This window comes from Mauremys reevesii, linkage group 7 (assembly GCF_016161935.1).
Source record: "Mauremys reevesii isolate NIE-2019 linkage group 7, ASM1616193v1, whole genome shotgun sequence".
Lineage (NCBI taxonomy): Eukaryota > Metazoa > Chordata > Testudines > Geoemydidae > Mauremys > Mauremys reevesii.
This window is the reverse complement of record NC_052629.1, coordinates 68,359,191-68,381,745: the sequence shown is the minus strand read 5'-3', so window position 1 is coordinate 68,381,745 and position 22,555 is coordinate 68,359,191. Positions and strand designations below refer to the sequence as shown.

The 22,555-nt window shown below is 46.4% G+C and overlaps 1 protein-coding gene across 2 annotated transcripts; it reads right to left on the bottom strand.

Moving 5' to 3' along the window:
* Window positions 1-2,908: 2,908 nt before the first annotated feature.
* LOC120368853 (cytochrome P450 2H2-like) lies at window positions 2,909-15,066 on the bottom strand. 2 transcript variants are annotated; one of them, XM_039481521.1, is made up of 9 exons: window positions 14,593-15,020; window positions 13,145-13,307; window positions 12,528-12,677; window positions 9,333-9,493; window positions 8,306-8,482; window positions 6,887-7,028; window positions 5,394-5,581; window positions 4,561-4,702; window positions 2,909-3,642 (listed from the first exon to the last, which is right to left on the bottom strand). In XM_039481521.1, the coding sequence occupies exons 1-9, from the start codon at window positions 14,770-14,772 to the stop codon at window positions 3,461-3,463; spliced, it is 1,485 nt and encodes a 494-aa protein (XP_039337455.1). In that variant the 5' UTR covers window positions 14,773-15,020; the 3' UTR covers window positions 2,909-3,460. The 2 variants fall into 2 exon arrangements, with proteins under 2 accessions (XP_039337455.1, XP_039337456.1); XM_039481522.1 differs by lacking the exon at window positions 4,561-4,702 and having other exon boundaries at window positions 3,465-3,642; window positions 14,593-15,066.
* Window positions 15,067-22,555: the final 7,489 nt, after the last annotated feature.

The window sequence follows — 22,555 nt, the reverse complement described above, 5'->3', positions numbered from 1 at the left end:
CAAGTAGGTCTCTATATTGTCCTCCTTTTCCAGCATGACAAAATCCCACCAGACAAGCTGTCCCTATGCCATCACGGGCAGTCTTCTGTTCCAATTCCAGGTCCTGTGCCACTTTGCCAGTGGCTGGTAGGGGAACCCAAGGCCTGCCGAGGGCCGGCTCCAGGTACCAGCATTCCAAGCTGGTGCTTGGAGCGGCATTCTGCAAGGGGCGGCAGTCCCCCTTATTTTGCCCCCAAGTAGCGCACCGAATTGCCGCCGCAGGCGGGGGGGGCAGTCTATGTGCCCTTAGGGTGGCAGGCGCGTTTCCGCGGCAGCGGCAATTTGGTGGCAGCTTCTACAGGGCCGCCCAGAAGATTCCGGGGGCCCGGGGTCTTCGGCAGCGGGGGCCCTTCCATTCCGAGACCCGCTGCTGAAGTGCCCCGAAGACCCGCGGCGGGGGCCCCCCCCGCCGCCAAATTACCGCCGAAGCGAGACCCCCCGCCAAAGTGCAGCCCGGTCTTCAGCAGTAATTCGGCATCGGGGGGCCCCCTGCCGCGGGTCTTCGGGGCACTTCGGCGGCGGGTCCTGGAACGGAAGGGCCCCCCGCCGCCGAATTACCGCCGAAGACCGAGCTGAACTTCGGCAGCGGGTCCCGCTCCGTCTTCGGCGGTAATTCGCCAGCGGGGGGTCCTTCCGCCCCGGAGCGGAAGGACCCCCCCCACCGGCGAAGACCGGGAGCGAAGAAGCTCCTGCGCCCGGCCCCGCAAGAGTTTTCCGGGCCCCCCGGAGCAAGTGAGGGACCCCGCTCCAGGGGCCCCGAAAAACTTTCGTGGGGGTCCCTGTGGGGCTCGGGGCCTGGGGCAAATTGCCCCTCTTGCCCCCCCCCCCCGGGCGGCCCTGAGCTTCTATGTTTAGCTGTCCGGTGCGGCTTCAGCTAAACATAGAAGCTGCCGCCGAATTGCGCCACCGCGGAAACGCGCCTGCCGCCCTAAGGGCACACGGACTGCACCCCCCCCAGCCCAGGGCGGCAATTCGGTGCGCTGCTTGGGGCGGCAAAAGAGCCAGTCCTGGACCTGCCTACTAAACCAAGTTCCAGCCCCCGCACCCTATGACTAGCAAGCCAGGTCTGATCAGGCTGATCTCCGGTTATTGTTTCCTTGTTCGCCTCCCTACCCCATTGCCTATTTCTGAGTTTATCACCAGAGTTTCCTCCATGTCCTGTAGCTACTTCACGGCTCTAGGTCTCTTGTCAGACTCCCCAGTCCAAGGCAGGACCCAGGGATTACTGCCCCCACCCCAGTTTTCCTCCTTGGACCTGCCAACTCCCTTTCCCTTTAGGGCGTGACTGCAGCCCTCCTCCCTGCAGCCTATTTGTGCTTTCACTGGTTTTACACTCCTAGGCCAGCTCCTCTCCCAGCCGAGATTCACCTGCCATTGAGCCCTATCATTTCCTGGTTCCTCTCCAGGTGCAGCATCTAAGGTTAATAGGCCTCTCCTGGTCCATAGATCCCTGCTCACAGCTCATGTGGGGTGGCCAATTAATTGAAAATGCCAATTAATCAACAGTGAAACATTTCACGGGAACATGTCAGTTGTGACATCTCTGCCTAGCTCTGTGCCAATTCACCCACCCACCTGGCTCCTTGGCAACTTGACTGGCAAGGAGCTTGGCAGCCAAGGTTTCCAGCTCCTTGTCAGTCCACTTGGAGAATTGCTGCAGCGCCAGGGCTCTTAGGGTCATGGCACCATGGAAACCAGGCTCCCAGATTCCCTGGCTCCCCAGCATCTTCTGAGCAGCCCACAAGCCAGGGGAGCATATTTCATGAAAGAAATACTAAAATGTTTCCATTGCAGAAATATTTTGGTGTTTCCAAAATGAAAAATTGTGTAATTTTATGTCTACGAATTTTGCCAAACTTTTGCCTTTTTGTACCAATTCAGGATGAGAAAATTTCCCCAAACCTTGAAATTTGTCACAAAAGTGAATTTTTTCACTTTCCTATCCATCTTTAGTTACAGTTAATTTAATGGTATAGTTCCTGGTATATAATAAACAAAGCTGTAAATGCTAGAGCAGGGGACGCAGCTTGCCTCTAGCCAAGTCTGCTTGATTACAGAGTTAAATATATTAGAATGTTTATAACATTCCAATGAGAATGGTCTGTAAAAAGCTTAAATTAAGATTATACAACAATGGTAATAATACTATATGTTATAATATGGATATTCTACAAGGCTTGGGTTGCATTCACTTTTTTTTTCCTTTTAACTTGCTAATTATATACGAACGCACCCCTCTCCTTCTGAGAACTGGCACACCCCTGGAGAGTAAGAAGACCCCAAGGTCTCAGCGATAGCAGAAATCAAACAAAGTAGGGGGAATGGACAGAATCATAGATTTTAAGGAAAGAAGGATCCATGCCTGACTCCCAACTACTGCTCCAACTATTCGGGGGATTTCATGTCACCAGGGTGAAATGTCACACAAGGAGCTACACAAACCTGGCAGCTACCAGGACATGGAGGATGACTGATGAGGCAAAGCAAAGGGAAGGACTGGTTTTCAAGGAGAGATTTGCTGGAGCAGAGAAGTCCCTTGGTGAATGAAGACAGGGAGGGGGTCCTTCCAGGTACAGAGGCAGCGGAGTACATGACTTGATACTGAGCGATGGAAGGAGAAAAGAAGGGAGAGGAGAAGGAAGCACACAGATTAGGGGCGTCTCATGCTGTCTCCTAAGGGTGATGTATATGTGACGCCTGTAGGTGTAAGGGTCCCTAGCATAGGGTGTCTGATCAACAGGCTAAAGATAGACAATAGCACAACTTCTCTTGCCCTAGGCACCATCAACCCAGCTCAATCCCTGACCTGCAATGTGTCAGATAGCTGCAATAAATAAGTTAATTAAACAAATATGTAGGAGCATGGAGGTGAGCTGGAGAAATAAGAAGAATCTTTATTAAGTGAAAGTTTAATTCCACTGAGCTAAATTGAAATTACATGAATGAGCAGGGAAGGGAGAACTCTAGTTCAGTCCAATGCCACAGAAACTCCCCGCATCAAAGCAGGCTGTCCAATCATAAGCATTACATGACCACAATTTACTCTGATTGGCTGATCAGACCTCAAGAGTGGAAACTGTTACTAGCCCCTTGTAAATAAAGGAGCATTTATGGCTGTCAAAAGTAGTTTCCATTGTTGTCAACGGCACCACAAATGAACTGAAAACATACCCAGCTTATGTCAGGAACAGATTCACACCTGAGACAGTCTGAGAACATTGCTGGGTTATTGTACATGCCTACGTTATTTTTTTGGTATTGCACTTAATTTTGTTAAATCACAGTTACTTAAAAAGCCAGATTATTTAACTTTCTGTTTTGAGACAGTGAGTTCATTTCTGTCACTGTACTAATGAGTCCGGGATCATAGACAATCAAATTCACTACTGGTGTAGGACACCGAGATGACTTTTCATGGTCTTTATCGAGGCAAAACACAGAGCTGGTATGGTTTTGGTGCATTTACCACTAAACTTGGTAGCGGAGCTATATCAATGTCCTTGGGGTCAATGGGAGATTTCAAGGTAAAATTCTGCAAAATCATTGTCAGTAGCAAAAATATCTCCATCCGAGCCAGACCCTCTCCCACGCAAATCCGTCTCCCTGCAATAAAAAAGGAATATCAAGGAGATGCAGGAGATCTTTCTTTGCAAAATAGGTTAAATACTGTTACAATGGAAGTAAACCTCCAGATTAAAATTAGATGCACAGAGTGATTCAGGGTCACTACATGGAGGATAATGGCCATCTCTCAGAGTTCAGGAAGGTATAAAAGCATCTCATAGAATCATATAACTGGAAAGGACCTTGAGAGGTCATCTAGTCCAGTCCCCTGCATTCAAGGCAGGATTAAGTTTTATATTATTTGGGGGCTTAAGAAGCCACTCACAGATCATTTTAAAGGCTGGTTCCATAGGGTAAGTAGCTTTTTAAATACCAATATGTGGAGACGGGTGGGCAGATGTGGGGTTTGATAATAGTTAATGCAGGTCCCAAGCCAGTTAATATGTTTAAGGGAGGAATGACACAGTGGTTCTTGGGTGGAAGGCAGAATTAACAGATAGCAAGGTGCAGGCATGCTGGGTAGCAGAATGGAGGAGAACAGCATACAGGGTTTATTAACAGAGTGTAGGGATCTTCACTGATTGGAGTAAAGTTGAGAAGCTAAGCAATCCATACTGATCTCTCTCCAGGTGACTATACAGATGGCTTCTGCCCTGTTGCATGTTACTCCCTTCTATTTTACTTCGGCATGCACATTCAATCACAATTCATCCACAGTGGGCTGACACAGACAGACAAAGGAAGATGTGAAGTTGCCAGGCAGAATTGAGAGTAGTGCATGTTCAATTAGTTAAAAAAGAGACTGGAGACCGACAGATGCTTCGCTGTTGTGAGAGGCTCTGCTTCAGGGATGGCCCAAAAAGGCTCTGCAGACTACAGTTTGAGAACTCTTTGTATACTCAAGACAAAGCTAAGAGAGAATGGTCTGGGACCTGAAACAAACATGGCTTTTTTTACCTGCAGAAAAAGGAATGAAGAAGTCACTCTTCCTAAAGGCACCATTTTCATCCAAGAAATGTCCTGGGTTAAATTGCTCTGGCTTTGGAAATTCTCTGCTGTCACCTAGGACCGATTGCAGAGCAGGGAATATAGTGGTGCCCTGATTTAGTAAACACAGATAAAGAACGTTTAAATGGATACTGTTGAAACTGAAAAGTCTCCAGAATTCACTGAGCTCATTAGTGGGACACATTTTTCTTTCCTTCATTTCCTTGCATCCCCTGGAAATTCATGCCTTCAACCAGATCTAGAAATACTCAGATTCCATGAGAAAAGGTAACCCCACCAAACTGCAGCCCACCTGGAACAACTAGATCCTGGAATTTCATAAGAAAAGCTGCTCCCATTAGATTACAACCCTGGTTTCTACATCAAAGAGGTTTGGAAAAGTCTGGCTAAGATCCAGAAGTGTTAGGTGTTAGTCTTAGATGCTATTTGGAAGCATTTGAGTTTCCCTTGTCTTTATAGTTTAGTCATCACACCAATAGTTTCCCCATAACTAACTAATTAACAACATGGTTATGCTAAAAATCCCTATACAACTCAAAGTGAAATTCGGTTAGCAACCTAGGATGTGGTCACTGTGGGTTGTGGTGTATATTAACACCTCAGCACATCTAAAGATTGGTGGAGATGGAACCGTCTCAGAAATTGACCTCCCAAAAGAGGCTCCCAAAAAGAGGGAAACTAATGCACACTTAGAGGCAAACATTTCTATTGTGAATAATTCAAAACTGAAAAAAGGAAAAGGTAGAAGAACTGGATTTTTCAGAGAAACATTGAGAACTAACCTTTGGGATAACATATTGTCTGAAATGAGTGTCTCTAGTCACTGCATGTGGGACATTCAATGGGACAAGGTTAATGAATCTCTGGATCTCATGTATCACAGCATCTGTGTAGGGCATCTGGCTTCGGTCTGCCATGCAGGGGCTTCGGCTTCGGCCAATCACACGGTCAATCTCTTCATGAACTTTCTCTGTCATCAAATGAACAAGGTTAACAATAAAGCTAAAGAACAGGATTCCCATAATTTTGCCTCATGCTGTCACATAGTAAGAAATACACACATCTCAGCAGATGCGCGCTGGGAATATAACAAGTTATAACAGGGGTCAGCAACCTCTGTCACGCGGCTCGCTTGGTGGGCCAGGCCAGTTTGTCTACCTGCCACGTAGGCAGGTTTGGCCGACCGCAGATCCCACTGGCCGCGGTTCACTGCTCCAGGACAATTGGGGCGGCGGGAAGCCGTGGCCAGCACATCCCTCGGCCCATGGTGCTTCCTGCCACCCCCATTAGCCTGGACAGCGAATCGCGGCCAGTGGCAGCTGCGATCGGCCGAACCTGCCAATGCAGAAGGTAAACAAACTGGCCCAGCCCGCCAGGGTGCTTACCCTGGTGAGCCGCGTGCCAGAGGTTGCCGACCCCTGAGTTATAATAATATAACGGTTAGTTTTGGGTTACAGAAACTACTGTACATGGTATCTAGGACAAAATGCCTATAATATAATTATTAGGGCAGTGATATGGCTCATGCCTGGTTATGTTATAAAAGAAAGCACAATGTGATGTTATCACCAGAGCATATAACTAACTGTTGTGCAAGAGACTGAGGCCTAAAATTTCCCCCCACCAAAGTCAATCATACCCGTGAGCATGGAGGAAGCCGATGAGGTGGAAATTAGCGCTGTATATTAGCTGGGTTTTGATAAATCTCTAGCACTGACAGAGTTTTGATTTAAGCCCTTACTCAATCCTGACACCTACAAGATTATAAAATCCTAAAATGAAATGTCTTTGCTTTTATTTGAGTGGAGGGTGCCCGTCTGAAAGCCCTGGAATCCAAAGGTACCTGTTACCCACAGACCAGGCACCATCTGACCAACGGCAGCGCAGGCTTCCCACACACAAACACACACATTTCCCCCTGGCCCATGAGCCTTAACATGAACCACGAGGTGAGACAGGAATCCAGTCACAATGGCCTACTCAGTCTGAAGGCCCCATGCTGAGACTGGCCATAAGGAGGCCGAGTAATGGTAGTTGTGATGGTGCTTTTCAAATGCAGACACCTGTCTACACAAACTGAACTAAAACACCCATCCCCAAACACCTCTCACATATATCAGCCTGCACACAGTGGTGACACAGCTCACTTCCAGCCCAAGCCAGATTTGATCTGGTGACTTCAGGGACAGGGGTCTGTATCCATTAGAGATCCCTTGAGCCATGTAATCCCCTCAGCTTCCCAAGACTTAAAATTGTGTACATGTCTGTATGGTACCTTCTATATCTGGGTATTTCAGAAGAATCAGGAGTCCATGTCTCAAGGTGGTGCTGGTTGTCCCCGTTCCAGCAAGGAATAAGTCTATTGTGCTTCTCACCAAGTTTTCAGTATTAAATTCCAACTGGTCATTCTGTTGCTCCTGTAGAGAGACTTCTTACAGTTGTTTGATCATTGACTGTAAGAGTGTGGGATTGATTTATACAGGCCCAAACCCTCTCATATTCTACCTGCTCCGTGACCCACTCAGCATCTTTATAAAAATCCTTACAAAAAATGGGCCACAGCCCTAGAGATTGCAGTAGCACTGTGGAGTACTTTAGGCTATTGCTGTGGAAACCTGTGGTCTTTTGTAAAGAGGAGAACTGGAGCATTACAGTAGCCAAGTTAGTTTTCATCTGTATTTCTAACTGTTAACATTGAACTTGTTGTTGTTGATTCCTTTGCTTTCCTATTTTGTTTGTCTGGGCAGCACTAATTGCCTTGATAACCCTGAATTAGAAACGAAACCAAATGTTTCTAACCAATTTTTAATCTTGGAGCCAGATGGATTGAGTCTGATGCTCCAACAGAAGCGAAAATCCACTGAAAACACAAATGCCTGGCTACCTGTAGAACAAGGAGTGCACTGACAGAACTCGTAATAGGCTGTTGTTGCAAAATATTACATGAGATTAGCAGGAGGGGTTTCCAAAAAAGCAAGTAGTAGGTTAAGTCTGTAGGTGTGGGCATAGGCAGCCATTTGAAACTGCTTTCTCCTGCTAATTCCACGGGTGCTAACACAGAGCAGTAAAAGTACCTCTCTCCACTCACTTAATAAAAACTCTTTCAATGACTAAATTACAAACAGAGTCAATCTACCTGTTTCCATGTGCTTTTGAGACCTAGTTTGGGTGCTCTGTCCTTTTAAACCATCTACACTGCAATAGAAAATCCACGGCTGGCCTGGGTCAGCTGACTCGGGCTCGTGAGAATCAGGTTGAGGGGCTATAATATTGCCATGTGGACAAACGGGCTCAGGATGGAGCCCAGACTCTGAAGCCCAGAAAGAGGGAAGAGGCCCAGAACCTGGGCTGCAGCCCAAGCACCGATGTTTATACTGCAATTTTATAACCCTGCGGACCGAGCCCTTCAAGCCCAAGTCAGCTGACTCGGGCCAGCCGTGGCTGTGCTGTGGGTCTTTCATTGCAGTGTGCACATACCCTTAGAAACAAATCCTGTTTGTCTTACTCACTGTTGTAGTCCCACTGGCATCACTGGCACTATTCACACAAATGAGGTGAGCAGGGCATGGCTTTTAGAATGTAAGTTCCAGGGGCAGAGACCAGGTCTGCCTTTGGGTCTTGTACAGAGTGATAAATACCCATGATAAGTATAATCCACTCCACAGCAAAGGGAAGGGCTGCTGCCCTCACTTACCTGTTCCATTTTGATGAGGAAAGCATCAATGAAGTCTCGAGGGCAGCTAAGATCCAGAGACTCTTTGTGCATCTTCACCCTCTCCAGAACAAAGATTCTCAACTCCTCTGAATTTTTAAGTAACTCCTGGTGAGGCCCAGGTATATAATCCATGAGAGTTGGGAAAAAATTATACAGCTAGAATAATGGAAGGAAAAGTACATCTTGGTTTATCTCGACACAACAAATAATCAGTTGACTCAATTGACCCAACTGACTCAGTTACAGCAGCACAATACAATACTTCTGTGGCACGTTCCTGTGCAAATAGATTCTAAAGAACTTCCCCAGCTTCACTAACTCATTCTACTCAATACACATCTATTCCTCACATAAACTGCACTGATACTCAGTTCTATTCGCTACAATAATCTCCCTTATTTCCAACATAAAACCATCCCCAATATTCACATGCTGTTCTTGAAAATCACACTCAAGTTCCCAAACCTAACTTGGAATACAGATTTTCTTAGGCAGTAATAAAACATTATAGACTATACAAGTAAAAGATATCTTAGTCTTCCTCTGGTTGGAGTGAAGGGGCCAAATTCTCTGCTGCTGTAACTCCGTTGATTTCCACTGAATTTGACTGTTGTGCATTTGGTGAGGTTTTCAGCAATGGGATGTGTGAGTGGCTGTGTACCGGAAATGAAAAGGAGTTTGCTTTGAAGGTGAGGTATGCGACCATATTCAGGTATCCCATTGCGAATATACTAAGGCATGTGAACTGCAATAGTTTGGATGCTAATGTTTTAATTGCTAATGTTTTAATTCTGAGCAAATTAAGTGTTTTGTGTGGGAATTTAAATTATTCTCAGAAACAAGTTTGAGGCTGGGACTGGTAATAGCTGCAGCCTAATGAGGAGAATGGGAACATTATGGGAATCTGAAATAACAATTGTTTAAGGAGAATGAACGGTAAAAGAAAGAAATCTCTGTCCCTTCCTCCTTTATAAAGGAGAAGAGTGGGAAAAACCACTGAACACACCTGTCCCAGGAAAGAGCGAAGGAGTTCATTGTTTTCTTCTGTGAGTTTAATTAATGTCAGAAACTTCTGATCTTCATAGTCAAACCGGTCCCCAAAGACAATGGAACAGATGACGTTGGAGACAGCGTGGGTGAGAGGGAGGGTGGGGTCAAAGGGTTGCTCTGCAATAAAACCAAACCAGAGTCCAGTTTTTAATTCAGTATTTCCACCTACAGCATCACATCCATTGATGTTACTGGGACATTCTGGATGTCCTGGCCCCGGGCCAAGAGGGCAGTCCCTAATATTCATTGGGGAGGGTGAATTATGGTGTGTCAGTTCCAGGGTAAGCTGGGCTTTAGACTCCTTTCAGTCCCTCTCAAGAGCCCCCCTCAGGTGACAGGCCTGAGTTCCTGCCCCTCTCTGAATGGGAGGAACCCCTCAGTCCAACCACCCTTGGATTGGCTAGCTGGGCAGCAGACTCACTACATCCCAACTATGGTAGCATGACAGGCTGCTCTGTGCTGGGCACCCGTGAGCCCTTTCCCTCCAGGGACCTGTGACCAGCAGGGGATCAAAGTGACTCAAAAACAGCTTCTTCAAAACAAAGGGTTATTTATCCTCCCAAAGGTATGAAGCACACAGAGCAAAAACTAGAAACAATAAATGCTTCTACACACATTCCTTTTACCTAAACAATCTTTCCTTGCAAGCTTTGGTAAGTTCCATTCAGCCCAGTTACCTCCATCTCACTCAACCCCCTTCCTGCTTGGGTGAAAATCCTTAAGGTTTTAGTATCCCTGTTGGATGCTAGTTTCTGTCCGGGAAGAGAATACTTTCCAAATAGCTGAAGCTACGCTGGGGGTGTTCTCAAATTAACAGCTTCTCCATTATTACCCTTGGCATTCTCTCTGACCATACTTACCTTTGCCATTATTTCATTTCCTCTTAGTGTCCCCCTTTCAGCCTCCTTTTATTTAATTCAGTACAGCCAGGCAGGATAATATCACACAGTTAAACTGAGGTGCACATGAAAAATAACACCGATATTTCCCTCATTTTCCACATAGGGCTTCCCCAATGCTATCTCTGTAAATTTATATTAACTAATTATACCCATTTTGCTAGGAATCAGTTTTCACACTGTCTCCTTTGCTGCTGTCTGCCGGACACAGCCTGGCCTGAATAGGGATCATCGGTCCCTCTATGGGTCCCTCTCTGAGTGACACCTGCCTGTCTGCCATGGGGTCCTTACACAGGCCTAACAGACGGTATTCCTTTCAAAAGAGGATCCTGCATTTAGAGGATTCTACCTGAGCCATTGCTTGTAGCATCATCACAAACTCCTACAATGCAGCGGGACCTATACAATATTCAAAGCAGTTGTCTACAAGACTTCACCCCTCTGACTTGAGACCACATTGCACAGGGAAAACATCCAGAAGCAGCATTTTCTCCATGCAGTGTGTTCTTGCCTCATGTCCCTCACCAGGGGTGAAAGTAACTTAAAGGACTTACCGGTAAGCCAGACCCTGAGCTGGGCGGGGGAACCAGAAGAGACGTGGCCTCAACAGGAAGAGGCGGGCCTTTAAATACCTGGGCCCTTTCAATCAAGATTTAAGTGGCCTAGAGCTCCGGCTGCAGTAGCAGCGACTGGGAGCCCCACACCCTTTAAATCACCACTGGAGCTACCAGCTGCAGAGGTAGCTGGGAGCCCCGGGGCTCAGGGGCGATTTAAAGGGCCAGGGGCTCCGGCCGCTGCTACCGCAGTGGCTTACTTTCACCTCTGTCCCTCACCCAGGCAGATTCCTTTTGAGTCATTATCTACAGGAGCAGCTGCCCTTGGCTCAGGATACACAAGTGGCAACAGCAGTAAAGTGGCTCTCTCTTGTGTTTGTATCATGGGTGGGGAAGGTTCTCCGTGCATTCTCCTCTCACACACACAATTCACCCAGATGGAGAGTCAACTTCATTTTAGCCCTTAATGTTGCACTGTATATTGCAAGAGGCGGGATGGTCTTGTGGTTAAGGCAGTAGCCTGGGTCTCAGGAAATCTGGAGACAATTCCCAGCTCTGCCCCAAACTTCCACGTGTGACCTCAAGCAAGTCACTTAATCTCTGTCTCAGTTCCCCATCTCTAAAAGAGAGAAAAGAATTCTTCCTTTCTCCACTTTTTCTTCTTCATGTGTATTTAATATGTACGTTGCTTGGGGCAGGGACAGTCTCCAGCTGTTTGTTAACACAACCTACTGGCAAAGGAGCCCCAGTCTTGGCTGGGACCTCTAGAAACTAATAGAACACAAATAACTAACTAACTAAATAATATTCATCACTTAGAAAGCACTGTAAATTTACACAGTGATTTATTTGGGAGGCCATCTCCATACAACGTAGGTGCCAGGCTTGTATCAGACATCTAGCAGAGAAGAAAATCGGAATAAGGAAGCTGTAGGCCTGGGTGTCTTATTAGCCCAACACACTGACGATAAACTAATCCACTCTAACATGCATCACTGTGTTTGTTTGTCCAGAGTAGGCAGAAGCTTTTTCCATTTTCCCATTGGCCACAGATCAGAGGGCAGAAAACATGAGAAATAACAGCCAGGAAAGGTCATCTCAGGAACTTTTCTCACATATTTTTCCTTTACATTATATGTGCAGGTAACGGCTTGAGCAGGGATGGCCAACCTGTGGCTCCGGAGCCGCATGCAGCTCTTCAGAAGTTAATATGCGGCTCCTTGCATAGGCACTGGTTCCAGGGCTGGAGCTACAGGTGCCAACTTTCCAATATGCCAGGGGGTGCTCACTGCTCAAGCCCCTGCTCTGCCCCAGGCCCTGCCCCCACACCACACCTTCCCCCAAAGGCCCCTGCCCCTTCCCCCAAGCCTGCCATGCCCTTTTTCTTCCCCCTCCCCCACAGAGCTTCCTGAGCATGCAAAACATCTGATTGCAGGAGGCAGGAGGTGCTGACTGGCAGGGCTGCTGGCAGGTGCAAAGCGCTGGGGGCTGGAGCTGATGGGAGGCTGCTGATGTACTACTGTGGCTCTTTGGCAATGTACATTGGTAAATTCTGGCTCCTTCTCTGGTTCCTTCTCAGGTTGGCCACCCCTGGGCTTGAATTATAAGGTGTTTTAACCAAAGTTAATATCACAAAATAAAGGAAGAAAAGAGTCTTTAGCTGACTCAGTTTCCAAATTACATGCAGCAATTCCCCACCGTGTGTGTTTCTGAGCCTTTCAACCAGAAAACGGGCTTCCTCTTGGATTCGTTCCTCAACACTTTTCTTCCCCATCCCAAAGTTTCTGAGGGTGGTGAGGGCAAATCGGCGAAGCTGCTTCCACCGCTCCCCACTGCTGAATATAATGCCTGGAAAAGGGAGGACAGGAATGAAAGGGGGGGCAGACTAAATTTGCTAAATTTCTGACCTAAGGAAATATTGGTCATTGAAAGTTTCAATGTGAACGCAAACATTATTGTACGTGTGTTCTACTGGAGACACTACATTACATTGATATGTATATGTAACTCAAAATCCCACACATTAATCTCATTCCTGTTTATAGCAATTATGAACAAGAAAAATAATTTCATTGGGGGCCATGCCCAATGGCCGTATTTTGTTCTCTAACACAGTGTAAACTGTCACAGTAATTAGAGCACAGTACATATACTGGTACCATGTAAAAATAAGAAATACACTGGCACATAAATAGGTGGGTGAAGTTAGTATCCTTCAAAGAACAGGGCTAAGTGAAACAAGAGCTTTCTTCTCAGTCATGTTCTCCACATACAGAGAACATCAGCGCTACATGTTGAAGTTGTTAGAAATGTACCTGTTCCCTTGGCAAGCTTGTCAGCCAGTGCCAGTTTTCCTCTTCCACTGAACTCGTCCCCTTGATCAATCAGAGCTTCCTTCACAGCCTCCTGTCCATACAGCACCACAACCCGTAGTGAGCCCAAGTATATTGTGAAAACCGGGCCATACTTCGCACTGAGCTGTAAAAGATTAACACAAAGGACCAATACATTTTTACTAAATCCACTTAAGAATAAGAATGAGAGTGGATCAAATTACAAACTGATGAGAGAGCTCTCCTGCCACTAAGGATTACACCCAAAAAGGGATATAGGCATCTAAATGCAAAATGTAGATCCTGAAAACCCCCAGCTAACCCTCTGGTACCTTAACTCCCTCAGTGCCTAAGTTTCCACCCCTGAATTCCCTGAGGCACTTATAACATCTGTTGCTGGGCATGCACATGGCTACCTCAGTCCTTATGGCCAGTGCCTAACACATGCCCGAACCCTGGCAGGATCCTCAAATGCAGTGTTCCCTCCCTAGCTCATTTGGTCTTAAATCACATAACAGATTAGACCCCATACACCAGGTGCCAGAAGAGGAGGAGGAGGTCCCCTCCTGCATCATGAACCCCTCAGCCCCAGCCAGAGCCCTCATCCCCCCGCACCCTAATCCTCAGCCCCAGCCAGAGCCCTCATCCCCCTGCACCCTAATCCTCAGCCCTAGCCCTAAGCCCTGCCCTCTGCCCTAGCCCTGAGCCCCCTCCTGCATCATGAATCCCTCATCCTCAGCCCCACAGCCCTCACCCCACACCCCAACCCTCTGCCCTGAGCCCCCTTCTGCATCATGAACCCCTCAGCCCCAGCCAGAGCCCTCATCCCCCCGCACCCTAATCCTTTGCCCCAACCCTGAGCCCCCCCACATCATGAACCCCTCATCCTCAGCCTCACAGCCCTCACCCCTGCACTCCCTCCTATCCCCGCACTCCCTCCCAGAGGGTACACCCTTTCCCCCTTCCCACACACCCCTTTCCACCCCCAAACTCCATCCCAAAGCCTGCACCCTGCACCCCAATCCCCAGCCCAGGATCTGCACCCCAGACCTCCCCCCACAAGCCCCCTTCCAGAGCCTTAGGCAGGTGGGGGTGGAGTTTGTGGGGGAGGAGTTGGGGGGCGGGTTCTGGGCACCACCAAAATTTCTACAAACTTGCCACCCGTGAACCTGTACAGGCTGCAGCACAACTGAGAGGGCGTATTCTGGTTTACCTGTGAATAAGACACATTATCATAAAAATAACATATTGCCAGAAACAGGTTGTATCTAGCATTCAAGACTAAATATTTCTGTGGAAAAAATATTCAGCCTTAAACATGAGGAGTTGAGCCACTGCGCAAACCCCAGAAATTTCAGAGTTCTCTTTCCCCAGGCTCTGCTTAACGTCCAACTGAGACAAAGTCTTGCATAAGGAGAAAGCCCCCTTACCTCATGTATAGATTGGGGCAAGTTCCTTGTATTCAGCTGTAGCGTGTTCCCTATGATGGGAAAAGCAACAGGGCCAGGTGGCAGCTTCCCACTTCCAGACATCTTTCTCCATGCTGAAAGGAAAAGAAGGCAAGAGACACAAATCACCAAGAAAACAGTTGTTGCTCCCAGAGGTTCCATTGCAAAATTATTCTGGGTTCTAACAGGGGGTTACTTTGTCTTTCAGAACCCACCTTTTATATAGTGGTGCAAAAGTAAAATGGCAAGTGAAAGCAATTAGCCAATTGCAGCTCTCAATTCTTCTGGGTCAACAAGATTATCTAGGGCTAACAAAGGTTACTGAATATTGACAAACTAGGAATGAACTCCTTCGAACCTTTGTTTGCAGATCATCTGTGTTTGCCTCTCGTGTACTCAGTGACAGAGCACAAAAATTAATCATCACATGAAGGCTCTCCAAACTGCCTGAGTCAGGCACTACGTGTGTCTGCAACTAGCAGAGGAAAGGGCAGGAGGGTTCTCACCAGGGCATCACCAGGGTCTTTTTCCGAGGGGAGTGCCAGGAGCAGCCCCACAGAGCCCCTTGCAGGGGCATCTAAAAATTCCTTCTGAGAGTCAGAGATCTGTGGCAGAGACCATCTACCAAAAAAAGATATCTAGGGCCTCTTTACTGATTTCTTCTTCAGCTAAATATAGTTTAGATAAACCTGTAGAAATTGTTCATTAATATCTGACTGTGTTGAATATAAATTATTGCTACTATCGTGAACAGCAGCAATCTTATTTCTGAAAGCCTTTTGCTTAAGTCTGTATGCCAACAGCTTGCCAGCCCTCTTGACAGATTCCCAGTAGTTTTGCTTCAAAGAGAATAAAGCAAAACTCAGCCTTTTGGCACAGAAGTTTGTTGATTGCATAGCTTAGATTGATGGGGGTTCTGAGTTTCTCTGGGGAAGGGGTAGAAGCATAGTCTACATCCAAGGTCTTCTTTTCCTTCACAAAGCTATCAAGTCTATATTCTCTCCATTTCTTTTTAAATGTGGCGTAAGAGATGAGGCAGCCTCTGATGAAGGCTTTAAAGGTTTCCCAAAGTGCAGTAGCTGATGACAGTATTTGGTTTTAGAAAAAGGTCTAACTCCTGCTGGATGGAGTTAACAAAAGTTGTATCAAACAGCAGAGAGGTATTTCAACTCCACATTTTAGTTGCAGATGCATCTCCTGGGGGCCTAAAAGACATACGTTTAGGAGCATGGTCAGATACAGTAATATCAATGTCACAATTAGTCACTGAATTGATCAAGTCTTGTGACACAAAGAAATAGTCCAATCCTGAGTATTTTAAATGAGCCGCAGGAAAAAAAATACTATAGCCTCTGGCCATAGGATTACCCACTCTCCACATATCTTGTGAAGCTAAATCAACCATGCATGCATGAAGTACCTAATGAGTATTCCTTTTTAACATTGCATGCATTTTTTTTCTTTTAACAGGGTTATTAAAACCATATATATTCTAGGAGACTTATTTAATTATCAGAGCCAATGTTGTTAAAATATACCAGAGAAAATATAAAGCCGCTTTGTGAAAAAATAAAAAATTGCAAGTTTTCTAGGGCAGCATACAGTTCTTGTGTATCTGAACAGAAAAGTTAAATCATCCAGGGACAGGGTGTCACTTCCTTGTACATATTCTAAAAGGGTGAGAAGAAAATTCAAAGCAATCAGAGTGTACTGGGAGGGGGGCAAAAAAGGGAATTAAATAAATTGGAAAACAAAACAGAAAAGAAAGAGAATGGAGAGAGATCTACACATTAGTACCATGCAATCAAAAAGAAGAATCTGTTTAGACAGGCCAAAAACACACACTTCACACCCAGAGGAGGTGCAACCAGATCAGACAAAACTTGGAGATCCTCACAGCCAAATGACAGGTTTCAGAGTAGCAGCCGTGTTAGTCTGTATCCGCAAAAAAAACAGGAGTACTTGTGGCACCTTAAAGACTAACAAATTTATTTTAGCATGAGCTTTCGTGAGCTAAAGCTCACTTCTTCGGATGCATAGAATGGAACACACAGACAGGAGATATTTATACATACAGAGAACATGAAAAGGTGGAAGTATGCATACCAACAGGCAGAGTCTAATCAATTGAGATGAGCTATCGTTAGCAGGAGGAAAAAAAACTTTTTGAAGTGATAATTAAGATGGCCCATAGAAGGTATGAGGAGAACTTAACATCCGGAAATAGATTCAATTGGTGTAATGACCCAACCATTCCCAGTCTTTGTTTAGACCACAGTTAATAGTATCTAGTTTGCATATTAATTCAAGTTCAGCAGTCTCTCTTTGGAGTCTGTTTTTGAAGTTTTTTTGTTGCAAAATTGCCACCTTCAAGTCTGTCACTGAGTGGTTAGAAAGGTTGAAGTGTTCTCCCACTGGTTTTTGAATGTTATGATTCCTGATGTCAGATTTGTGTCCATTTATTCTTTTGCGTAGAGACTGTCCGGTTTGGCCAATGTACATGGCAGAGGGGCATTGCTGGCACATGATGGCATATATCACGTTGGTAGATGTGCAGGTGTACGAGCCCCTGATGGTGTGTCTGATGTGATTAGGTCCTGTGATGGTGTCACTTGAATGGATATGTGGACAGAGCTGGCATCTAGCTTTATTGCAAGGATAGGTTCCTGGGTTAGTGTTTATGTTGTATGGTGTGTGGTTGCTGGTGAGTATTTGCTTCAGGTTGGGAGGCTGTCTATAAGCGAGGACTGGCCTGTCTCCCAAGATCTGTGAGAGTGAGGGATCATCTTTAAGGATAGGTTGTAAATCTTTGATGATGCGCTGGAGAGGTTTTAGTTGGGGGCTGTAGGTGATGGCTAGTGGTGTTCTGTTATTTTCTTTTTTAGGCCTGTCCTGTAGTAGGTGGCTTCTGGGTACTCTTCTGGCTCTGTCAATCTGTTTTTTCACTTCAGCAGGTGGGTATTGTAGGTTTAAGAATGCTTGATAGAGATCTTGTAGGTGTTTATCTCTGTCCGAGGGATTGGAGCAAATACGGTTGTATCTTAGAGCTTGGCTGTAAACAATGGATCGTGTGGTGTGTCCGGGATGGAAGCTGGAGGCATGTAAGTAAGTATAGCGGTCAGTGGGTTTCCGGTATAGGGTGGTATTTATGTGACCATCGTTTATTAGCACAGAAGTGTCTAGGAAATGGACTGCTTGTGTGGATTGGTCTAGGCTGAGGTTGATGGTGGGATGGAAATTGTTAAAATCTCGGTGGAATTCCTCGAGGGCTTCTTTTCCATGAGTCCAGATGATGAAGATGTCATCAATGTAGCGCAAGTAGAGTAGGGGTGTACTCCTGTTTTTTTTCACAGCCAAATGTTACAACTACAGCATAGTAATCATCTATTATGAAAAGAATCTTGATACATTACTCCATATGGAAGCACCATCTAAGAAAAAATTATATACGTATAATCACTAATCAAATGACGGATTTTACATCATGCTTCTTTCCCATGAATTAAGGCAATAGGAAATAAATTGATAATAGCCCTTTAAGTCTTCAACCCCAGTGAGAGAAAGAAAAAAAGAAAAGGAACTATCATATCAACTAGCACCCATCAACATCTTTAGAGCAGCCATATCAGATCTCAAAAAGCAGTACATAAATTCCATATGGCTGGATCATTCCATAGGGATCTCCTCTTGCAAGGGAGGAGTGTGCAGATTTTTTAGGTATTTTTCTGTTTGAAGGGAACTGAATGACACTATCATAGAATCATAGAAGATTAGGGTTGGAAGAGACCTCAGGAGGTCATCTAGTCCAACCCCCTGCTCAAAGCAGGACCAACCCTAATTAAATCATCCCAACAAGGGCTTTGTCAAGCCAGGCCTTAAAAACCTCTAAGGATGGAGATTCCACCATCTCCCTAGGTAACCCATTCCAGCGCTTCACCATCCTCCTAGTGAAATAGTTTTTCCTAATATCCAACCTAGACCTCCCCCACTGCTACGTGAGACCATTGCTCCTTGTTCTGTCATCTGCCACCACTAAGAACAGCAGAGCTCCATCCTCAGGTAGTTGAAGGCTGCTATCAAATCCCCCCTCACTCTTCTCTTCTGTAGACTAAACAAGCCCAGTTCCCTCAGCCTCTCCTCGTAAGTCATGGGCCCCAGCCCCCTAATCATTTTTGTTGCCCTCCACTGGACTCTCTCCAATTTGTCCACATCCTTTCTGTAGTGGGGGGCCCAAAACTGGACGCAGTACTCCAGATGCGGCCTCATCAGTGCCGAATAGAGGGGAATAATCACCTCCCTCAATCTGCTGGCAATGCTCCTACTAATGCAGCCCAATATGCTGTTAGCCTGCTTGGCAACAAGGGCACATTCATATCCAGCTTCTCATCCGCTGTAATCCCCAGGTCCTTTTCTGCAGAACTGCTGCTTAGCCAGTTGGTCCCCAGCCTGTAGCAATGCTTGGGATTCTTTTGTCCTAAGTGTAGGCCTCTGCACTGGTCCTTGTTGAACCTCATCAGATTTCTTTTGGCCCAATCCTCCAATTTGTCTAGGTCACTCTGGACGTTATCCCTACCCTCCAGCATCTCTACCTTCCTCCTCAGCATAGTATCATCTGCAAACTTGTTGAGGGTGCAATCCATGCCATCATCTAGATCATTAATGAATATGTTGAACAAAACTGGCCCCAGGATTGACCTCAGGGGCACTCTGCTTGATACCGGCTGCCAACTAGACATCGAGCCGTCGATCACTACCCACTGATCCCAATGAGCTAGCCAACTTTCTATCCACCTGTAGACGGGTCGGGACTCACCCCCGCGGCGCCTCCTGCTGGTGACTCTGGGAATTAGCTCTGTCCAGCGCTGGAGCACCCTCTGCAGGCTGGTGATCTGCCTGTCCTCTGGCCCCCGTGTCCCTCCCTGGACCCGGTGCCCTTTCACATGGGGTGCTGCCCCTGGCAGTAACCCCTTTCTCTCTGGGTCTCCCCTCCTTGGGGAACCCCCACCCTCTATCCCCACCTTGCCTCAGTATTGGCTACTGCCAGTCATTGTCTAGCCCCACACTCTGGGGCAGACTGCAGTATCAGCCTACTCATCACAGGCAAAGGGGTTTGGACCTGCTGCCTTGGCCTACCCCTGGGCTGCCTCTGCAACCCCTAGTACCTGTTGGCCCACTGCTAGGCCGCAGCCTGGGGCTTTCTAGGCTAGAGCTTCCCCAGCTCCTCAGCCTTTCCCCAGCCCTGCTTCACTCAGGTACCCAGTCTCTAGCTCCCTGCAGCCAGGCCCATCTCCCTCTGAATGCAGAGTGAGACTGTCTGGGCTTCTGGCCTCCAGCCTTTTATAGGGGCCAGCTGTGGCCTGATTGGGGTGTGGCCCAGCTGCAGCCACTTCCCCAATCAGCCCAGCTTTTAGAGCCACAGCTCTCAAGCCCTACCAGGCCCCTTTTAAACCCCTCAGGGCAGGAGCAGGGTCCACCCTGCTACACCACCTTATAGTCCATTCATCCAATCCATACTTTTTTAACATGCTGGCAAGAACACTGTGGAAGACCATATCAGAAGCTTTGCTAAAGTCAAGATATAGCACGTCCACCACTTTCCATATCCACTGAGCTAGTTATCTCATTATACCTCTGAACTATCTTCTTGCCATTCTCAACATGGAGCATTGCTGGGTATTTAAAAAAATATTTCAAGTCCACCTTTCTGGCCAATTGTTCACTTGGTTAAAAGCAGCCTTCATTGCAACCACGTCATGGGCATAATTTTGAAAGCGTAGTACTCTCGTTGCTTGCTCTCCCGATAGCAGCTCCTTTTTTCCTCTGGATTTCTGCAGTGTAAGCTCCTTAGTAGCAAACTTCAGGAACTTCACTATCAGTGCTCTTGGGCAACCTCCTGGCGCTTGCTTGGGGGCAAAGGCCTGTGTGCCTGTTCTATATCAAAACAAAAATCTACTGGCAGATCCAACAACTTACCTAACAGTGTAGGGACAAATTCAGAGGGTTTCTCTATTCCCTCAGGGACACCCACAACTCTGATATTACATTGTCGTGAGTGAATTTCTAGGTCAATTAGCTTGGTCTCCACATTCTTGATATCATTACAGTTCTTCATAATCTGTAATGTGTTCTCTTTAAAATCATCTTCCACTCCAGAAATTCTGGGTTCTGCTTCACCCATTGATGTGGACAGAGCTTGTCGTGCACTCTGAATCTCAGTCATGATGGCCTGGAGCGTGGAAACTGTAGATTTAATTTGAAGAGTATTTGTGGCCACTAGCTGTAGTACAGCCAGCAGTTGTGCTCCATCAGGCTCACACACCATTTTGTCTGTAGTTGGGAGGGAGGCAGATCTCTTTTTTTTTTTTTTGTGCTTTCAGAGAGGAAGATGCAGAGCTAGAGGGCAGGATGGGGGGGTTCTCTAGTCAGGCACAATATTTCTTGGGGCTGGGTGATGGAGTTTAGGGGACAAAGTTTGGGGATTCCCTGTGGGCTGCTTTGGAGCTGAAGCAACCTTCATCTACCTTGTTCACAACACCCTCTGGTGTCCAGTTTTCTCTTCTCTGAATACCCATCCATTTGCTGATATCATCCATCACTGAAATGTGGCTGATTGTGGGCAGTGATCTAAACACAGACTCACAGCGCCATCTAGAGTTCCCTCTCTTACCACCTCCCTACCTCATGTCGTCTCTGGACACAGAGCCCACAATTACACCAGCTTTTTTGCCTCTGCATCCATACTGCAGACTCAGATCCATTTTGCTATTTCCATCTTTTTTGGTATAATAAAATCATAAGACTGAAAGAGCCCTTGAGCGGAAGGGCTAGCTCAGTGGTTTGAGTATTCACCTGCTAAACGCAGCATTGTGACTTCAATCCTGAAGGGGCCATTTAGGGATCTGAGGCAAAAATCTGTTTGGGGGTTAGAGTAGATAACCTCCTGAGGTCTCTTCCAACCCAGATATTCTATAAGGTTATCTTGTCCAGTCCCCAGCACTCATGATAGGACTAAGCATTATCTAGACCATCCCTGACAGGTGTTTGTCTAATCTGCTCTTAAAAATCTCCAGTGATGGGGATTCCACAACCTCCCTAGGAAATTTATTCCAGTGCTTAACTACCCTGATAGGAAGATTTTCCTAATGTCCAACCTAAACCTCCCTTGCTGCAATTTAAGCCCATTGCTTTTTGTCCTATCCTCAGATATTAAGAAAAACATTTTTCTCCCTCCTTGAAACAACCTTTTATGTACATGAAAACCTCTTATATCCCCCATCAGTCTTCTCTTTTCCAGACTAAACAAACCCATTTTTTTCAATCTTCCCTCATAGGTCATGTTTTCTAGACCTTTAATCAGTTATGTCGCTCTTCTCTGGATTCTCTCCAATTTGTCCACATCCTTCCTGAAACGCGGCACTCAGAACTGGACACGGTATTCCAGTTGAGCCCTAATCAGCGCAGAGTAGAGCAGAAGAATTACTTCTTGTGTCTTGCTTGCAACACTCCTGCTAATACATCCCAGAATGATGTTTGCTTTTTTTGCAACAGCATTACACTATTGACTCATATTTAGCTTGTGGTCCACTATGATCCCCAGATCCCTTTCCATGGTACTCCTTCCTAGGCAGTCATTTCCTATTTTGTTTGGGTGCAACTGATTGTTCCTTCCTAAGGGGAGTACTTTGCATTTGTCCTTATTGAATTTCATCTTATTTACTTCAGATCATTTCTCCAGTTTGTCCAGATCATTTTGAATTTTAATCTTATCCTCCAAAGCCCTTTGCAACCCCTCCCAGCTTGGTATTGTCTGCAAACTTTATAAGTGTTCTCTCTAAGCCAGTGGTGGGCAACCTGCGGCCCATCAGGGTAATCCTGGCGGCCCATCGCTTCCTGCAGATCCCAATGGCCGGGAATGGTGAACTGTGGCCATTGGGAGCTGCGGGGC